Genomic DNA, 21,492 nt, shown 5'->3' with positions numbered 1-21,492 from the left:
CCCCCATGTGTCATGAAAAGAGAAACTTTTGGTAGTCACAAAACCCTATTTTAAGAAATAAGTCATTAGATCCCGTATCAGCTATAGCAGTAGCTTTCATCATGTCGAGCTTTAGTGCACACACCTGATCATCTCGTGCCTCTTATATAGTTTCTAGTTTAGGAGTCCGAGCTGGAAGAACAAAAGGTGGAGCTCCGCCCTAGTGTTACCCTTTGCCTCGCTCTTTAGAGGCATGAGTGGTCACAACTCGACGTAGTCTAGCAGTTCTACTTGGCGCACGAATTGCGTATAGCAAAGTTGAAGAAGGCATTCTAGGAGCTAAAGGCGTCTCACTCGTCTCTCATTCGCTCGATGCTTAAGTACCGTTTGCTTGATCCCTAGGAGGACTTCCTCCACTAGCAGGTTTCTTCGGAAAACTCTATCTATTCTGGTGTGGATGGCAAGCAGGCCTATATTTCTTTGAATGTGCTTTGAGCAGACAGATATGTAGGTTGCTAGGAAGGAGGTAAGCGCTTGTATTTCTGATATCAAGAAGTAAGAAGAGGTAAAACTCCTAAAAACAACTTGATCTATGTTGAAAGTTTATGTCAGCAAGCAAAGAGATTGCCTAGGGCGAAAGAAAATTAAAAAGATAATAAGTTGCTAAACCGGTTGTAAAGTGGCTCTGATAAAAACCATCATTGCTTTAAGGGAGGATGACATACCATGATGCTTTCTGTTTTGTTGAGCCCTGCTTTGGTCTCTGGTTTGATGGTTGTACATGCTAAAAATCCGGTACATTCCGTTTTGCTTCCCATCCTAGTCTTTTGCGACACTTCTGGTTTACTTATTTTGTTAGGTCTCGACTTATCCGCTATGATCTCCTTAGTAGTTCATATAGGAGCTATTGTCGTTTCATTCCTATTCGTGGTTATGATGTTCAATATTCAAATAGCGGAGATTCACGAAGAAGTATTGCGCTATTTACCAGTGAGTGGTATTATTGGACTGATCTTTTGGTGGGAAATGTTCTTCATTTTAGATAATGAAACCATTCCATTACTACCAACCCACAGAAATATGACCCCTCTGAGATATACGGTTTATGCCAGAAAGGTACTTAAGATAAGAGCCCAACCCACTTCCTTTTTTAGGACTCTGTTTTGCAAGGACTGAGGCATCAAAATCTTTAGCAGATCTTCCTTCTGCTTGATCCTTTTTCTACAGGTCGGGATGTTATCAAAGCCAGGGCTTCTCGCCTTTCCTTTTGATGGCTCGTATCCCTAGACACCGGCCCCGATACCAATACTAGAGATTTGCCTTGGTTGTAGTTCAAAGAAGTTCTTCGGCTTTGGGAAGATGCGAACCTTATACCATTGTCCTTGGACAGATATGAACCTTACGTGGGCAGCGAATGAGCATATCCCTATAATACCTGCCTATCCTACCTAATGCTGGATTTCACCTAACGCAAGAGCGAGTACTACGATGAAAATCACTTTTACGAGTGATACCTTTGTCTTTGGTGCTTGAGTTGTCCTCCCAGCGGTGTGGTCCTCGATTTTGGAAATGACATATTGAACCGGTATCTTTAGCATATAAAAAATCCGGCATACCCCTTTGACGGCATCCCTCCTCTAAAGTTGCTTCCTTCCTTCAAGCAACGCATTCGCGAACCAATACGTAGTACACGACGTAGTAAATAAATTAAATAATGCAATCCGGGTTAAAGAAATGAAATGGTTGTTGCCTTCTCAGACAAGAAGGATTTCTTTTACGAGCGCTAGAGGGACGAGCTAGATACCTTTTCTATATGACGAGCGCTAGAGAATAGAAATATCATACTTTTTGCGTTGGATCATCCGATGAAGTGGATGCATACATGTACCTCAAGTGGCATTTTCCTTGTGGTGTAATGTGTTCCCATATGATATATGTAGGTTACAGAACCTTTTCTCTTCCAATTTGGATATTGATTTCTTCTTCAATAGAACCATCCGCTTTCTTTTGAATCTTTATACCAATTTACATCCCATTCCAACAATCTATTCGTCGTAAGCCCTTCTAGCAGCAATCCAAACGTCCATCCATCTGCATCTCCCTAACAGTCTCTGCACGTGGATCTCTTCTACTAGTGATTCAATTGGGGCCAATCCTACCGCATCCACTTCCTTCTATCAATTAGTGGAATCCCCAAAAGCGGAAGAAGTTCTTTGCGCTAAATACCTTCTTTGCAAGCCGTGGTCCCACAACGGACCGAAATGGCCATCAGAAAGCAGATTCATTTTATGATAGAAAAAGAATATTCTTTCTTCTGGCACATGTATTTCTGAAAGGACTCCATCTTTGGAAAATCTTGTTTGCACCTTGCATCGAATTAAACCACTCCTTTCACCGCGTGTAAAGACTTGGTGGGTGGGGATGAGACGCTAAGGTAGGGTTCGGTCTGGATGAAACTATCTTTAACACGAGCTTCTTCCTTGTGCGAAGTACCAACTTATTGGAATTCAGCATTGCATATTCACTACCAAGATCTCTTATAAGTTTTGGGACCAGAATGAATTCTTCCTACAGACGCCGTAAAGGGTGCGGTTTAGCAACCAAGCGTACAATGACCGAAACCAACAGCTCCATCATTTTTGAGAACTTCTCTCTCGCATAGAGGAGATCTTGGCACTACTTTATGTGTTCAATCCAGGGAGCCGCCCTCTTCTTCATATCTTGCTTGATATTGGTTTCATAATGAAAAGAGGAAGGAGTGTCGAAGAGATGTCGCTTCTCTGCTCTCAGCTCTTTGCTCGAGATGATGTGATCTGATCGATCAGTCTAGAATCTATTACCAATTGGCTAAGTCACTAAGTCATTGTGGACACTTGCCATCCTCTCATATCGAAAGACAAACAATGACTTCTGGGGTAAAACGGAGGGCTAAAACCTGAGCCTCTTTTTCCATCCCAGGGGGTAGCGATTTCAAGAGTACTTGGTTTAAAACTTCCAGTTTATTCAAGTAGTTTCACTCAATGAAAAATGCATGCAAAAAGCATTCTATTGATGATTCTCTGTCAGGCATTACACCTCTATCCCAAGTTGTTCGTGTTAAGGTGGCCGGTGGCGCTGAGTTAACTTCCTTGTTTCTTCTGCTTGATTTGATCTTTGCAAGTATCTGTTGATACCGCTCCATCACATCAGACAAGGAGCCCCACATTCCAGAGTGCAATGAATGCAACTCAGAAGCCATTCTTATCTGTCTATGCCCCATATCTTGGATCCGGGTCTGCGTATGAATAGTATTCATATCACAGCCGAGCAAGAGGATTGACTTACTCATTTCAAGCGGAAGTGGGGATTGAACCCAGTAGATACCTGGCAGCTAAAAGAGGTCCAAAGCACCGGATATGGCTCAAATAGTCCTTATAGAAATGATCTACAAACTATAACCTTTCGATAAGAAAGATTAGTTACACAAGATATATTATTCTTTCTCACTTCCTCTAGAAACCAAAGGGAGAAGGAGTGGGAGTTGAAAGCGACAGAGATAAAGTACCAGCAGCTGCAGTCGTAGGTGGAAGCCTTTCTTTCTTCTTGCACGTATTGAGCTTGGTGCTCCTTGAGATCTCGGAATAGCTCCGAACCAGCGACCTTGAGCGGGTCTCCTCAAAACCACCGTAACTACCCGTTGCGAGCCATGTTCCTTGTATGCTAAGGAGAAGATTAATTAATTGCTGCCACAGCAGGCGCCTGTCTGTAGACAGATTGGATCGATAAATATTTTAAAAAAAACTTGTCAAGCTTTGCAAGGTCCCCTTCTCAGAACAGCAGCAAGTCAGCACCAGGTCAAATTCTCCAATTATGGTAATATACCATAAACAATCATCCTTTAGGAGCTATATTATCCCTCTAGGGGAGCTAGTATAGTTGGCCATAAGTCACACCCCTTCTTCATTCCATTTTCTATTTTAGAACTTCGGGTTTCAAAGACTTTTCCCACAATAGAGGCTTTGTTCTTTTTGAGCAGAAAGAATGAATCTAGTATCGACGGAATGGTATCTATCTTCTTAATATTCGTTTTCCAGGGGAATGAGCCAACCCACACAGGAGTGCCTACTATCTTGTCACGAATGCAGAGGAAAAGAAGTAACATACCCCCGCCCACGAGCCGGGACCCCTTCTTATTGTACCGCTAGTGGTCTTGGATGAAGAACCACAAGAGCAACCTGAGGTAGTCGAGAGGAGCCACAAGAGCAAGATGGAGGTTAAAATGAGACAGGTGGTAATACTTCTTTGGAATTGCCGCTTGCACTACACAGAGAGACTAGGACTAATGCTAGAAAGCCTCCGGTCCGATATGGCTATGAGCATGACATTGCAAATTGAGTTTCAGACTCTTATGTCTCACCCGCACACAAAGCATTCATTGCATCTCTACAATCAGTGTCTATTCCAAAGGATTGGAAGGCTCCAAAGCTGGATCCCCGGTGGAAAGAAAGACGCAATGAAGGAGGAGCTTGGTGCGCTTCAGAAGAACAAGACGTGGGATCTTCTTCCACTCCCAGCAGGAAAAAGAACAGTTGGATGCAAATGGGTGTTCACCGTAAAACAGGCTCCAGAGGGTAAGGTGGATAGATAGAAGGCAAGGCTAATTGCAAAAGGTTATAGGAAGACGGGAGATAGACTATGATGAGACCAAAGCACCAGTGGCGAAGATGGACACGGTGAGAACCTTAATCTCATGCGCAGTCAACTTACTTTGGGTGGCCTTTACATCAGCTAGATGTGAAGAATGCTTTTCTTCATGGTGGTTATTTACAAGAAGAGATCCATATGGACATTCCTCCAGGTTTTGGAACAAACAGACTGATGGGAAGGTGTGTAGGCTCAAGAAATCTTTGTATGGCTTGAAACAGTCGCCACGGGCGTGGACAGGTTCAGGAGAGTTGTTTGTGGTATGGGCTACTCTCAGTGTAATGGAGATCATACAGTACCGGCATAGACGAATCCATATCACCATTTTGGCGGTGTATGTGGATGATATTGTGATTACTGGAGACAATGTTGAAGAAATCAAATGTTTGAAGGCAAGACTGGGAGAAGCATTTGAGGTAAAGGATCTTGGACCTCTTCGATACTTCCTTCGGATTGAGATTGTTCGGTCGAAGAAGGGGGTAACATTAAGTATAGTGAACAGGTAGCTGATTGTTTTACTAAACGAGTAGGTCCTTGTGAGGGTTTAGCAATTTGTAACAAGATAGGCATGTTAGATATCTTTAGCCGGGGGAGTGTTGAGTATTGGGCTGGGCTATATAGTGTGTGTTAGGCCCCATGGCCCATGTACCTTGTATGTATAGCAGCACATAGGAGCAATGGAAGAGATTGATGATCACTCATCAAATAATACCCATGAAACGAATCCAGACTCAGTGAGTGGTGAAGACCACTGACCCCAATAGGAATACAAAAGACCTAATTATTGAAGAGAATAGTACAATTAACAACTAAACCTAAAGGGATCCACTTGTCATAGAAGCAGTCTATAACTAATAGGAAGCGCCTATCTCTTACTTGATATCTGATTGATCTTGCAGAGCCGAATTGTTTGAACTTGATCGACCTTAAACGCTAGTTCAATTCCAGGACGACATCATATAATATACGCAAGGCTCAACCAATGATTTTGATTAGACACTTCTCATTGTTGAATGAGAATGAAGGAAGAGTGTCGAACGACTAAAGCTAACAGCCAGCCCGGATACCTAAACTGAAGAGGATGTCCCACCATAGAAAGATATGATACAGACCAATTAACTGGTAAGCCAACCTTCCCCATTGCTTTTCTTTCAACTAACTAGAAAAAGAAGGGGGCTCTTACACGACTAGGCCGAGGAAACCTCCACTACTGGCTGAACTGAAACACATCATCCCATCCATTCCATCAAGTAAGTATGGGTCCCCAGTGACATATTAAAGAATGCCAACTTTCTCCCAACCGGTCTGTGAGAAGAAATGCCTAGATACTCGGTATGAGGAGAGCTTGGTAAGCAGGCAAAGAGCAGGGTTTGGTAGGCTGAGCCTCTTCTGGGGCAGGAAATTGGTCTATACCCACAGTTGCTTTTGTTTTTTCGTATGGCACTCTTAGGGTGATTTGTGAAGTTGTTGTTTCTGACTGTATCCTGTAAGAAAAGAAGTGTGTCTGCATTGATCGCATCAAGATTAATCTATGTTATTTTTCATACGCATTTCATTTCACTGGGCTGCGGTTGGCCTTAGCTTTAGTAGCAGGGTTGGCGCTTTCTTTTCAATGAGGGAATGGCTGGCGCTATCACCCATGGCACCTTCATCCTCAGCCAGAAGTGAGTAGTTGGCATTTCCAGTTTCCGAACAAATGGATACAAATTGACCTTGTGGATCCGATGATACCACGTCTGGGAGACTTTCAGAAGAATAAGAAGAAGAAGGCGGATTCAATTCTTCAAGTCAAAGTCAAGGGCTACTGGCAGTTTCCTATCAATAACGATCCTTTGGATCTATAATCATTGAAAGAGGTCTCTATATTACAACAATTGAGAGTTGCCTCTTGCTATCACTACCTCGTACCAATCAAGGAGCTCTAAAGCATGCTGAGTTGGCCGGGCGAGATCACTAGCTTCCGATAATATGTGCTTGTCACTTCACTCGAGCCTTGAGAGAATCCGCCAAAGCCTATATCTACAAAAACGAAAGAGAAAGAAATAAGCAAATCTGAATAAGTTGATAGGAGGTAGTGCGGTGTTCTGTTCAAGATTTCTCTCAAGCCTAAACCTTCAAAGCTAACTAGTAGGCTTTGGATCCATGGCTCTGACCTGGTGGAAGGTACTCTCAACTAGCAAAAGTGAGTTCTACGAAAAATAGTGATTCTGCTTTCCTCCGCAATTTGGCCCATAGTAAGAAAAGGTAAGGTTGCGTAAGATATGGGAACTCGTAACCGACTATCGAACACAACTTAGAGTTCACTGCTGGTCAAGTACACCAATTCTGCTCATGTTAAACTTACTGGAAAAAATACTCTAGTAAAATGGTAAGATGAATCAGTCAAAGGCAATTCCATATCCAAATCATCATAATAAGAATAGGGCCTCGGTCAGAGCATATACTACCAGATAGAGAGCGAGGCGGATGGAGGGGATTATGGTTCCAATTTGTTGGCAGGTGCTTTCGCTGTAAAAGCAAAGGAACTTTTCAAGAGTTTCGATGAATTGAAAACCGGTTCTGCTTCGCTCTTGCTTCGTGGTCTTGAGCAAGGAACTACTCAGATTCGCACCCTGATGTTTATTGGAAGGAAAAGCCAGAAAGCAAAGAGGTTTGGTTTACGTATGGTGGAAGGTTACATTTTCCAGTCGGAACGACGGAGCTCTAAATAAAAGGTATGAAATCCAATCCCTTATCTTTCTTAAGCGTAGGGATGAAAGCCAAGAATGAAGTCGTCTCATCTCGTATGGTAGCCTATTCTTTACCTCTTGTTCCAGGTTTGGATGCAACATTTCTATGTTATAGATAGGTGAGTTGAGCAATACTTGTTTTCAAGGATTTTCACAAGTCCGTCCGAGTTGAGGGGCTAGGGCTTGAATCCGGTCGGTTGTCCGACAGTGCCATAGTTGAATAAGCATTTCATTTATTTACTTCTAGAAGGACTCGAAGTGAGACCAGAGAGAGAAGAGTTTTCCCGCAAACCATAGCGACTAGCTAGTCTCAAAACAAAAGAGTTCTTTTTACAGTAGCGGGGTTGGGAAAGTAAGGAAAGTCAAGCCCGATGATTCTGTGGGAAGGGACGGATTTCGAATTCCTTTTTCCTTCCTTTTTACGCCACCCCCTCCCAATCCTTGAAGATCTGAAGCAATATTTTATTAAGACTAAGTGAAGGTTGGTATGGCCCAATCCCATCATTTAAATGAGAGTGGATCGAGGGAATGGAATCTATACTATAGATTGAACTAGAAAAAAATGCAATCTATTCATTCATTCATCTTATCTTCCATTTTAGAAAGTAGCAAGCAGCGAATAAAACGGCTACAGCAAGAAGTTTCGCACTCTAACTCAAAACGGATTTCGCGCATTGAAAGTGTCATCCCTTGCTTTGTTCTAACCGCCCTTCCTTTAAGTTTCAGTATTCGAAACTCTTCCTAGAATTAGATTGTTTATTTAGTATAGAATAGGAGAAGAAGGGCTTCATTGCCCCTAGTATGCCCGCATGTAGCTTTGAAAAGGGCGAGGTGTTGTTCAGGGTTCCCTACCACATTCAACATTTTGCATTTTGGCGCAGTATAGTATACCCCTTCCTTGGGGTACGGTACCATATCAAATTCACTAGGGCCTCTTTCCTCTCTTTTTTTGGCAACCCCTGTCAATGTATGTTTGATTTGGGAGGCTACCAATTCTGGAATTTCTTCTCGAGACATCCCCGTCAGTCAACTTCTCTTCGGGATGGGTCGTTGGTCTTTGTGGGAGATAATGTGTCAGCCATGGTAGAAGTTGCTCCATGAGTAGGCATGGGCGCCCGCCTAGATGAAGGGATTTTCTCATCTTGAGGTGTCGGGAGGAGTAAAGGAGATTGACTCTTCTCTGTCGTTAGCCTTTTTATTGACACTAGCTCTTTATATAGTAAATTTTTTGGAGGAGTATCGTATCGGTGGGCAACGATCATTGGTATTGGATGTATCATTAGGTTGTGCCGAGTCAAATCAGCGGAGCTTATTTTTTTCCGTTGCAGAAAAGAGATCCCTTACCCTTTCTTTAGAAAATGATGAATATGAAGTCCGGAAGGCTGCGGGTACTATGGATCCTCTGACTCCCAATCGGGTTACCTTCCTGGGTCTCGTCGGTGTTGCCTGTAGGTCGTGATGTGCCTCGAGATGGCTGTCTCCTGTCCCCCTGCTCGTGGGGAATCCGCTCCTGGGGCGTCGCTCTGCTGCGTCTGGCCCGTCCTCTAGGCACCTTTGGAGGGCGGGGAGAGTGACAGCGTACACGCTTCCCTTTACTCCATAGGGACTTTTCCTCAGTTGCAGGGTTTGGTGGCCCGAAATTGACTTGGCTTCACCAAAAGGCCTCATCTCCAAATCCTGGCTCGTGAGGCGTCCCTCTCGCTGTAGGGCGGAGCCCCCTCGCCTCGCTCTTGTGACATGCTATGTTTCCCTTCTTCCATTCTCAAGTCAAGGGTGAGTCCCATGCGTCAGTTTGTGGATTGCGGTCTCACACACTAATCCCTACAGGTGCCCATAGTAGGCCGGCCGCCCTACCTAAACAAATCATCATATCGGTCCCTAGGCCCCATTGCTGGAAAGGCTCGGCTTCAAAACTGTACGTGGAGCTTCCGCCTCATACGGCTCCTCTAGGGATGGGGGTAGGCCCAGCCCAGGCTTGTGCGGTTAAGGTTGTTGTACACGACCTCAGTTGAGCATTCAGTTAGAGGCGGCGATCACAGGTTCGCCGGAGGAGAGGGTGTTGCGAGAAATATTGCACAAACAAAGCCCTCCTACCCGCAGCCCTATTCTAGAAATTAGGCTGGCTACGTTACTTATAACCGCAGAACGAGCAATGAATCCCCAACGACAAACGAACAAGGGGCGGGGCATTTTCGGGGAGTAGCCCCCTTCAGAAGAAACTTCCTGGCACATACATTAAGGGAGCCATCGAAAGGTGACTGGAACACCTGAAACGGGGACTACCCGAGCTAATGATAGAGGCAAGAACACTTTCCGGCCAAGTCCCATTAATTGATCATAACGATATCGTGGAAATGTTGCACGGACCCATATATATAGAAACAGAAAAAGAAGAACCTTGATACTAAACCAGATCGAACAAGGGATCTTTTTGGAAATGGGAAGATCTAGGATAGGCAGCCAACCTCCTAGAAAGAGCGATGTGCATAGACTGGGTGAGTAGGGATGCAGCTCCGTGGACCGCTCGTCGGGCCTGATAGGTGGTGGTATCACACCCTTCTCAAAGGAACCGTACGTGAGACTCTCGCCTCATACGGCTCCGTCCTGGAATCTGGACCCCCCTTTTCCTTTGACCAATGGGTCCTCGAACCCATGGGGGTTACGAATCATTCATTCATTGATTGATTCAAGGTAGCTTTAGCCATTGTGGGTAGAAGCTAGTCGCCAGAAGCGAAGCAGCGATCTTCCGGGCCAAAAAGGTTCTATTTTTCTGACGCGTAAGCTACCGCAAAATGAATGAAGGAAAAAGGCATCAGGATTAGAAAGACTAAAGAGGCATGGAGGGCCGACTACAAGACTACGACTACAATACAAGCCATGAGCGATAGCGAAGCCTTCAGCCTTTTTTCGAAAGCCCCACAACTAGCTATCTTATAGCAGATAAGGCAAGCCTACTCAACTAATCTCATGTAAACGCATGTTCGCTAAAATCCAAATAGAAAAATACAACTACTTATTAAACATGTAGTTGAGTGCTCCGTCGTTGTTCGGATCTTGACCAAGTCCGAGCTTCCCAAGCTCTATGCTGTTTGGGAACTTAGCAAGGGTCTTACCACCTTCTTGATTGACTATATTTGAGTCTTTGGGGTACTTAGGATTATATTCCGCGCCGAAGATTTGTGCTTGTGGGCTAAGGTGAATATAGCGGACCAGCGGATCTGGTAGTTGACAATCGTTCGGACTTGGTAAAGGTTGTCGCAGCACATGTAGTAGGACAGAGGACTTATCGCGATGCCCGCGGACCAATTTACTATGTCTCTGTCGCTGACGTTGGTCAAAGAGGCCACGTGGATTGGCCTGGGTCTTCTTCGGCTAATGAGACCTCGATCCCGAAGCCTTCGGAGTATCTTTTTGATAGGCGCCTCTATCTGTATGGGGAATTCACTGCTGAAAGATCCCGCCCAGTGTCCCCTTCCTTCCCCCGCCGCCTTCCGACCAAAGTGAGTATACAATTTCTTCTTCAAGACACTCATGCCCGATCGTGAGACTGCCTGTTGAACGCCTGATGGCACCTTGCTCTGACCCGAGCTATGCAACAACGAGATCCCCCTCGATCTTTGCAGGATGTGCTTGACGGTCCCCCATAATACGCTAACTTGGGGACTTTTTAGTCCATCTTTTCCAAGAGTCTCCGCTAGTTGAACCGCGTCCAGTAGACGACCTCTTCCGCTCATCCCCTTTGTCAGCTCTTTGATAGGGATACTATAACCTAGGTCCCTGAACTTGGAATGGATGGCGGAGCGTAGGTGGCAGGCGGTTATATGGATACGGTGCTTTACCCGTAGACGCTTCTCCAGCTCTCGCAAGAATTGTATGGGAGTCGTCCTCAGGGAGGCTTCCCGAATGACCGTACCGGGGAATTCTACCGTACTCCGTGCAGCTATGGTTGTTGATCCTGCGGAGCCTACCCAAAGGTTCAGACCGGATTGTAGGAAGTGGGTGATACGTTTTTGTATTTCTATGAGAATAAATACGGCACTCACGATTCCCAGTAGTAAGTCATCGGCATATCGCGCATAACAAATCCTTATTAAAAGGAATGGCTTTTAAAGGGGGCCAGCTTATGGGCCAGGCCTCTCTCTGACCTGATAACTAGTATCGCCTCCCTGCCCAGCTCTATCAGCAGGCCCCTTCTTTTGCAATACTTAAGAAGGTCTCTCATGGCCAAATTCTTATTAAAGCCTTCTCTACCATTGAATTCGGCCTTCGGGGTCAACCCAGCGGCTTCTATGAGGAAGGCGGCGCAAAGGAGGCTCGAGGGCTTCTTAAGGAAGGCGGCTAGGGCCGCTGAAGGGGGGAAATGAAAGGCGTTTTCTAGTCTCCCCTTCGCTTGGGGGTGCTTGTGGGGGGGGTGTGCCACGACGAAACAAGGGAATGAAAGGTCGCTTTCCGTTGGATGCTCTTTACCCTCCCCACTATGAGGGCTCTGTTGTCTTGGGGAGCGTTGAAGCTTGCTTCTTTTCCATACTTCTCTTGGTCATCAATACGACGACCTATTCTTAATAGAACCGATCTTATTTTCACTACAAGAGGAATTTCGTGCTTTTGCCGGATCCTCCCTATCTCCTGATCGAGCTTGTGTAGGTAGATATTGCCTGGTAGGGCCGATAGTAGTACACTGTTTGGGATGGAGTCAGGGTCCTTCTCACCCCCTACGAGTCGTCCAGCGGAAAACTTTTTCTGAGTGGGGTAAAAGAACTTGGAATCGTCGATCTCTTCCTTCAAGATTGAGATGAATCGATGTCGGTCGATGGTGTGAAAACACTTCCTGATGTCGAATTCCAAAAACCAGCGAGAGGTTCCCCACTCTTCTTTGATCCGTCTAAGGGCCGAGTGGCAGCCTCGACCCGAGCGGAAGTGCGATGTGTCTGGAAACTCGGGATCGTAAATGGATTCGGGTACCATTCTGATCGCCTCTCTCATGATCTTTTCTATGGGTAGAACTACTGTGAGCGGTCTAAACTTCGACCCTTCTTTCTTTCTTCATTTAAAAAAGGGGGAGCAAAGCGTGTTTTTTGCTCCCTCAATTGATAGATCAGGGCCCCTCCTGCCGGCCCGAACGAAAGGCTCTTTAAGGAAGTAGTCCCATCACTCTCGGGCCCGGCACCAACCAAGAGGAGGCGGGGCTCTCTCCAATCATTCCGAAGAGCCGAAATCTCGTAAAGGAAAAAATTAGCTAGCTCAGCAGGTTTGGACCCGGGTGAATCAGTTCAGTGAAGGAAGGGAGCCTAAACTTAAGGCTTTTCCAAGCCTTGCCGATAGGCGCCTCATGGCTCGCTCAGTTCGCTCGCAGAGTTCTCGGGGCTTTTCCAAGCTTTTCCAAGCTTTTCGACACGGAGCTCGCTGATGTCTTTTTAGCTTCAAAACTACAGGGTGTGCGTTAGCACTACGGCTTTTCAGCCTCCCTTTGCTGGTTCCAAACTATCACTGATCCCAGAGATCAACCTTCAAACCTTTTTCTTTGAATCTCAGGAAGGCTTTCTCGGGGAGAAAGCTGGTTGGGGAATTGCTAAACGACCTAAAAGAAAAAGAGGAGACTGACTCTGACCTTTCAAAGCCCTATCTCATCTGGTTGATAGTAGAAGGTACGTACGATGATACCATGGACATAAACGAGGTCGGACATATCTTTAATGATTTCAAACTAAAGCGTACCTAAAGCCTGCCCTGGATATGAAAAAGGGATTTGAGCCAGAAGAAGGTGAGGATCTATCACCAGATGAGGAAATGGAAACAACTAAGTATTAGTTAGGTTTAGGTTCAGGAAATGGAAATGGTAACAGCGGCCCAAAAATGGTAAGGTTTTCTTTTCAAAGAAAAAGGAACGCAAAAGTTTTGCGAAATCCTTATCTTTCGGCTTTTTAAAGAAGATAGGCCATTACAAAAACAAGGTATAACAGTCGACTTTCCTATCGGGATTTTACAACCTGAATACCAAGGGACCACTATTAGAAGAGAGCATAATAAGTAAATGCCGACGCCATCTTTGACTTTTTGGATGGTCGGCGGCGCCATAAACTCGATAACCAGCACCGCGGAGTCAAGAAATTCAACTAAATAGAATCCTAAAACAATCTTATTCGAGCAAACACGGGACCCACAGCAATGAAATTCACACAAGCGGCAATCATCCGAGCGGAGAATGGAGAAGGGAAATATACTTGAAATTGTTTTTTTCCGAATGAGAAAGCCTTTGGCAAACTCCTTGCAAATCACTCAGAACAAGGTTGACGAGGAGTGACCGATCACTTGAGGGAACGATCAGACTAAAGAGGTGCTGTCTATATGTATCACTATGTAACTTTTTACAGTTTGAGATTATTTTATATGTGTATTGCTATGTAATATTTTTACAGTATAAGATTATTTCTATGGCAAGTACTGGTCTCATGGACAGTAACCTGTAGTTTCATCGCCCATGGTTCTGGTCATACTACTGTACCTACAGTCACACCCATTCAACTTTTTCTATCTACAAAGAATACAACACCTTTTTCTATCTACAAAGAATGCACTACCTTGATTTATTTTTTCGTGTTTTTGGAAATGTCTTATAATTGTATGTTGCACTTTTTACGGCTTCCCGCTTTGCTAGAGTATGTTACATCTTCTTCTCTTTCATATCATTCATTTTCCACTAAAAAATGAATTGTTGCACTGTGTTAAACTAAAATTTACCGTTGCCAATTTAATTTATAGATAGATAGTTCTTTAAAAAAAACAAGGTGTAGGAACTTTAATTTAATTACCAACTGTGAATGTTCTGTGACATGGCTAAGCAGATTTTTTTTCCTTCTTTAGGGAAAACAAGGTATAGGAATCATCTTGTTTGTGTTTGGTGTTTGGCTGCGGCTGGAAGCATGTCACATGTGTTAGCATTGGACATAATTATTCCTACTTTTTTCATTCCTGATGTGTAGGTTGGCATGTTGTATTATAGCAGACTTGGATAGTATCACATCATTATTATTTTCATTGTTTAATTTTTATAAGTACTTTAATTTTATTTGTAGAGTATCATTGGACCTTCAATAGTTGGGAGATCAACCTGCATGGAAGATGTCATAACAAAGGAGTTGTCATTATTTGCAAATGCTTTATTGTCATTATTTGTGGATATGAACTATAGTTGTGAGGTGAATAATTGTCAGTCAACCTGCTGCAATAGTTTCTTCTTTGGGTTCCTGCATAACATTGTATGTCAAAACATCACCTGCAGGATCTTTCTCCAGAAAGGGCCTTTTGCAGATTTTGTCCTCGGCAATCTGGTGCCCCATCTGGTGATCATGAACTTCCTCGGATAAGCCACTCTCCTACAAGTTATCAAGATTTTGTAGTGTCCTGGTGTTTGAGACTATAATCATGTTAGATACTCATTTGGTATCCCACACTGTCATGTTATCCAAGAGTTTCTCTATGAACTACCAAGAATTTGGTAGACTTAGTGTTAACATGTAAGTACATGAGAACTTATTTTCTTTCACGGGAGTGAAGACTGGAAATATCACTTCAATATTATCATGTTCTTTACTGTCGAAGCTAATAAATTAGATTGCCCTGATGGACGTAATGCCTTCAAACTCTCAACTTGAAGCTCTGAATGTTAGCATCAGGAGCTGTCTACCGTGATGGACGGAATCACAAAAGATCGGGTGAAACATTATTTACTGAGGAGTCTAGTAACAATAAAAGATGTACAAGACATTTATCAAAGTGATTCCATATTGTTGACAGGTGCACATTGAGCAAAATCAAACATATGATTTCCAATTGATAAACCCCCTCGTCCAAGCCAAACTTTTTTTTCTCCATTTTCACCTTGCAGAAGACTTGTTACCCCTGCCCAATTTTCTCATGATTCTCCCATGTTGAGGGGACAAAGAGCATGACACAAATAGAAAATCCATCCACACAACAGTTTGTTCATACAGTGCAAATATCTCACAAGGGCTGAACTGAGCTCCAAGACAGCTTTTTCTTAAGCCTAACAGAGCTATTGATTTCATTGATACGAGTGAATACTGTACAAACACAGGGAAATCAGATAGAATAGCCGGGAACCACTAAGCTAGATTATTATCACAAAATGATGTGTGGTTCGTCGGCCTCCTTCCAACATTGGCTTGTCAACAGCAAGGCATGCAAGCATAGTAGCCGACAACTCCAAATTGTGAAAAATGCGGCAATTGTGTTCATGCAAAATCTCCCAAATCACCGTCACGGCCTGCAATCTCCAGTACATATCATCATGTACAGCCTTAGAACAACTATTGCAACAGAACTGCTGCTTTCCCTGAAATAACTGCAGAAAACAAAACAATATATGTTGTTACTTTTTATCCAATGATTCAACAATGCTCATTTCGTTCTAGTATATTAAGCAAACCAGACTTAAATGCGAAGATAAATGGCTGCAATTAGTATATCAGAATAACATACATACTATAGCCTGAGGAGTGAGGACACAATTATAAATGGTCCAGAAGAAAGAAACAAGAATGAATTAGAAGTGTTTGACTTAATACTTGGGCTCTCGCTTCCATCTTCTCACCTAAAAGGACATCAGACAAGCACCTGCAGTATATTTGGACAAAGGAAACAAAAACAAGGAACCTGGAGAGGGTCTGTAGTATATTTAGGTAAAGGAAACAAAAAACAAATGGACAACACTCCAAGTACATTTTGTACAGAGCAAAGAAACAAAAGGTAAAGTAAAAGATGATCTTTTTGCGAGTAATAAAGATGATTCTGAAACATATGTTGGATGTGGGGAACCATGCTTATAACATTTAGAGCGGAAGTATAGATATGCATACCTGTGACCAAGGCGTATATCTAGACCTTTTGCCTAAGTGTGGATTTCTCTCCAAAACGATTGCAATGGCCTTAGCTATATAAATATCTCCCTTGGTTTCTTTCCTTAATTTGCCCGTCTGTGCACATATAAATGTTACAGAAAATAGAAACCCAAGAGATATCAGCAAAAAAACACTACGAACTGAGAGAAGTAATTACCTTTTCCAGTATAGCGTCAAACACTTTCCCTATCTTTTGTACAAACTCTTGCCGAACTTGAGAACCATTAGTGTCATAAAGGTTCATAACTGAAAGACAATATAACATGTTAGTTGGAGCCTTATTTGGTTTCATTATATCTATGAACATACAGAACCTAGATAAAGTTGTACCTCTCAAGATCATGGTCAAAAGGCAGTCATCTCCACTTGTGTGCCATAGTGGAAGCCCAAGTCTATCAGGCCATGAAATCATGTGTGTCAAGCATACCTTAAGCATGACTCATACAGCTAGTTCCAATTACTTAGTTACAACCTTAGGCATCTATCAGGCCATGGAATCATGTGTGTCAAGCATAGTATACCCTTCTTTTAGTTGTTTGCTCAAAACATCTGTGCTAACAATGTTGGCCCTCGAGCTCAGGCTTCATCCATCTTCTCACCTAAAAGGACATCAGATAATCAGTACTTTGTACTATATGTAGAGAAAGAAAGAAACAAGGAGCCTATAGAGGGTATGTACTTTGTAGTATATTTAGGCAAAGGAAAAAACAATGAACAACACTTGTAGTACATTTTGTACAGGAGCAAAGAAACAAAATGTAAAAGATGTTTTTGAATCATATGTATATAGAAGGGGTGAGTGCACATGTGTGTACATATAAAAATATTAGTACTGGACTACTTGTAACTTTCTTACATCAACAGGTTTCTGCAAAGAAAAAAATGTCGATAACAGACAGAAAAGAAATAAATATTCAGGGTTTGGCCTGAAAATTGGATGTGGAGCTACCAAGCAAAGAAATGCGTTCATGACAAAGCAACCTGCTGTCGACGTTGTCCGATTTTTTTGAACAGATGGGGTAACAAAGGCAACTACTAAAAGAACAATCCAAACACACATATAACTTTTTTAGGTACGAAGACCTGATTTCCCCCAAGACAAACATAACAGAGTATGAGGTTAGCCAAAAACAGTGAAATATGAAGCCAGTTGCACTCCTTATAAATATCTAATCACAATTACCAATCTCTAAATGTCTCATACTCCTGGAGACTTCTAATTTCTGAGCTTATCAAGTATCTTCTGGACCTGCCATGTGGATCGTCATTTACAAAAATAAGTGATTTGGTAAGAACCAAAATCCAATTGTAATTGGAGCCAGTACTGAGTATTTATGTGCTTATATATTAAGTACAAATGCATATTTGGTCAGCTTAAGCAACTGCTTCAAGATTTCAATTGTAAGCAATATCTGGTATCTTTTCTACATAGCTACAAGATGGAACTAAATGTCTAACAATGCGCATTTGGTCAATAGTATCAATTAACCACTTCAAGATTTCAAGTGTAAGGAATACCTGGTATCTTTTCTACTCCCTCCGTTCCAAAATATAGCGCGCCCACGCTTTTCGAGGTTCAACTTTGACCATAAATTTAACCCACGAGACCGACTGCGGCGGGATCAAAAATTATATAATTAAAAACTTTTTTTGAATACGAATTCATTGGTATAATTTTTTCGCCCGCCGCAGTCGGTCTTGTTGATTAAATTAATGGTCAAAGTTGAAGCACGGAAACCGAGGACGCGCTATATTTTGGAACGGAGGGAGTACATAGTAGGAGGTGGAACTAAAAAGAAATCATTTAATTGTTCAATGATTTGTAATGTCCAATGCCTCCTTTCACATGGGAAAAAGGGATACCCAGAGCACATGAACCAATCCAGTCTACATTTACATGCAGATGTAATGCAGCACGTCAAAAAATAAGCACTAATTCAGAATGAAAATACAAACAAGTACTGAATGCATGTATAATATGGTACCACAAAGTGTGGCTATCTGCTGTCTAGCAATCTATGTGAATAGATTAATAAAGTCAAACAACTATAATTTATTGCGTACAAATGATACTAGCATAGTAGTGGGCTAGCATAGCAAATATAAGCACAGTAAATAATTCCTATAGTATTATAGGGAAAAGGTACCAGTGTTTGATCTTCTAATCAATCAGTTATTTGTGTCTAAGAGAATAGAACAAAAAAACCTTCCTCAATAGAAGAACTCACAACATAACAAACCAAACATTGCTTTAGAGTCAAGAAGTAGAACCATACAATGACTCGAAACTTCCCAGTTTTCATGTCAACGACACCAAATGAAAATGTCATCATTGTCCAATAGTAGAACATGATGAATCCGACATATTGCAATAATTAGTAATTTTTGGTATACTAAACAATTTAAACACAATCTGTAGCCTTCATGATATTCAGGTCTATCCCCTAGCAGTAACAATGGCATGTGTGTTCATATTTTCAACCAACTCTTGTGATTCATTTCTAAAATAGCTAATGTCGCAGGGAAATGATAACTTGTATAGTTCCATCCGCTAGCACCATCACATATATGCAGCTGCACAAGTAATAATATTCACCCATACCTTGGTCCTTGACGAAGGAGATCAGAAGGTGAAGTCCGTTCAATCTGAAGATTGTTGTGACCAGCGCGTGGCTTCTTGGGTGTATTTGAGGCAGCGTGAGTCACATATGCCTACCCATTTGCTTTATATTGGTCTGCAAGAGTAGTTTCTAGATAACTCAACATTGGCGGGCGAATTTGAACTCTGGGTCACAGAAAAATTGATATATGTATTGGGCTGCAAGAGTGGTTTCTAGAGAGTTCGGCCTGGGCACGCGGATTTAAAGTTGGGTGACAGAAAATTTAAATCTGGGAGGCGGCACGGGTGGGCAGGACGAGGATTGTGGAGGTGGGCCAGTAGCCAAGCATAGTAAGTCAGAGGGAAGGATAACGAGCAGCGGGTGGCGCCGCCGCCGCAGAGAGCAGCTCGTAGCCGGCGGCGTACTTGCAGCAGTCAGCATTGGAGGAGAAGGGGAAGGGGGCGGGTGGTGGCGGTAGCAGGAGGTGGTCGATGGGACCTCTGCAGCATATGAAGAGATAAAAGAGACGCCCGGGAACATACTGCGTCGGCGGCGGTCGGCATCGGTGCAGCCATGGGTCGGGGAGAGGGGATTGCGAGGAGGGAGAGGTGGGAGTGATGGTCGCCGGTGGTCTTGCTGTGGCACGCGAGGAGGCAGTAGATGCGTCGGCGTCCTGCTTGCCAAGATCGGCGTCCAATAAGACGGGGAAAGGGGCGGAGGAGATGACGGGGAGGATGTGGTCGGGGTGGCGGCGGGCAATGAGGCTGAGTGGAGGCATGGGGCTGGGGTCGGACGGCGCCGGCAGCGGCCATCTGACCGGATCGATTTCAACGCTGCCGGCGGTGGCGCCTCCTTTTCCCCCTTTCCTGGAGATTGGAGATGGTCGGACGGGTTAGAGCCTCGGGGGAGAGATGGAGTTGAGCTGTTGACCGGAGAGATGGGGATGACATGGCTTGTGTGTAAATGTTCACGGAGTAGGGGGTGTTTTTTGCAAAATTTGCCACACGTTGCTTCCTGTTCGTTGGGTGCAGATCCTGATCATCGACGAACCAAAGCAAAGCAGGCACACTATCATCACCAACTCGTAGAGATGTCATCTAATATAAAGTTAGTATAAAGTTGAATCATCTATTTTAAAATGGAGGGAGTAGTGTCTAGCCATTCTTTGTCTGTGCACAGCGTCCTCCTCTCGTTTGTGTGTGAGATTGTGCTTGCTAGTTGTCGACTCACCTAATGATGGCTCAATAATGTCATTTTAAGTACGGGAAGTATTGAATTAGCATGTGCATGTAGCCTCTGGGACAGACTGATGTAAGCATAACTAACAAGTAGTTTATGCTCCGAGTTCTGAAATATAGAAGCTAATTAGAAGTACTCCCTCCGTAAAGAAATATAAGAGCATTTAGATCACTAAATTAGTGATCTGAACAATAATGCCAGGCATCTTGCCAACCACATGTAGTACTACATTTTAAAACTGGAAACGCGGTGAATTAACTATTGCCTTGCATTAAATACATCATGCGATGTTGCAGTGAACAGCTCATACTCTTGTTGACCTCCAAATTGAAATTTAGATGTTCAACTTCGAGGCCAAAGCATCATTCCAGCACACCAGCTACCTGTGCGTCTAGCTCAGGCTCCAGATGATGCTCCTTTTCGCCCACTTTCTGACCTCATGCACATAGTAAAGCCCCAATCTATTCCACCTGTATCCCGTGGTGGAAGTGCTGAATCTCCGGATTCTGTACATAACAATTTTGAAGATGCGCCCAGTACTTGCGGTTCTTTTCGGGAGCGTGGTCAGACATCTAAGGCGGACTCTGGAAATTATGCAGCCAGTCCTACAAGAGGTGACCAGGAAGCACCGGTACAGTCACGTACTGGTTGGTTCCCCTCAATTGAAGCACAAAAGACTGAAGCAAACCCAGATATTCGTCAGCAGCGCATTCCTGAAACTGTGAGTCAGGATGCTGAAGGTTAGTTTCCTTTCTTTTCAGTTATATAGTACTACTGTATTTTTCGTCACATTCTCTTGCTCTATCTATGTCTGAATGCTCACATTTCTTTTCTGTACTTGCTACACAAGTGTTGTACACTGGGAGGCCTACCAGCGCATGGGTCAATCTCCACCAGATTTTGATAAGGACCGTGCAGATTTCCAATTGACATCACTGGATTCCCGTTCTGGGGTGGGACTGGAAGAAGCTAATTTGCCCAAGCAGGATGCCCCTAGAGAGAATGAACTCAGCCCTCTTGCTTTGCTTTGGTCTGAGCTGGAAGGGATGCATCCAAAGCAGCCTCTCTCATCAAATGTGCTTGGTGTAAATGAGCGGAGACAGCTCCCGAGGACATTCCACCTGCAAATATCAGGCATGGGCCACTTAGCCGGTTGAATGTGTTAAGAATAATGTAATTGCCAAAGTCGCGTGTTCTCTATTCCTCTGAAGAAGATATACATACAGCTACATGGGCTCAATGGACTTTCTTCTACTGTTCTACAGAAACAAGATATACACCTAAGTTATATTCTTAACACTATGGTAGGACTGTGTGTGATGCCTACCTAGCGATGATGTAACC

The 21,492-nt window shown here is 43.5% G+C and overlaps 1 protein-coding gene across 1 annotated transcript; it reads right to left on the bottom strand.

Annotated features, from left to right (window-relative positions):
* Positions 1–15,337: 15,337 nt before the first annotated feature.
* On the bottom strand, positions 15,338–17,915 carry LOC119328894. Its single transcript, XM_037601893.1, has 5 exons — positions 17,493–17,915; positions 16,640–16,908; positions 16,467–16,555; positions 16,268–16,384; positions 15,338–15,753 (listed from the first exon to the last, which is right to left on the bottom strand). The coding sequence occupies exons 2-5, from the start codon at positions 16,743–16,745 to the stop codon at positions 15,520–15,522; spliced, it is 546 nt and encodes a 181-aa protein (XP_037457790.1). The 5' UTR covers positions 16,746–16,908; positions 17,493–17,915; the 3' UTR covers positions 15,338–15,519.
* Positions 17,916–21,492: the final 3,577 nt, after the last annotated feature.

This window comes from Triticum dicoccoides, chromosome 7A (assembly GCF_002162155.2).
Source record: "Triticum dicoccoides isolate Atlit2015 ecotype Zavitan chromosome 7A, WEW_v2.0, whole genome shotgun sequence".
Classification (NCBI taxonomy): domain Eukaryota; kingdom Viridiplantae; phylum Streptophyta; class Magnoliopsida; order Poales; family Poaceae; genus Triticum; species Triticum dicoccoides.
Note: the sequence above shows the minus strand (reverse complement) of the source record. Positions and strands in the feature narration are given on the sequence as shown.

Excerpts from the sequence above, each read along its gene's own strand:
- LOC119328894 (XM_037601893.1), bottom strand. The coding sequence starts at position 16,745 with ATGCTTAAGGTATGCTTGACACACATGATTTCATGGCCTGATAGACTT. Across the intron at positions 16,556-16,639 it reads TTTGACCATGATCTTGAGAG|TTATGAACCTTTATGACACT; the intron begins GTACAACTTTAT and ends ATTGTCTTTCAG. Across the intron at positions 16,385-16,466 it reads TTGACGCTATACTGGAAAAG|ACGGGCAAATTAAGGAAAGA; the intron begins GTAATTACTTCT and ends ATATGTGCACAG.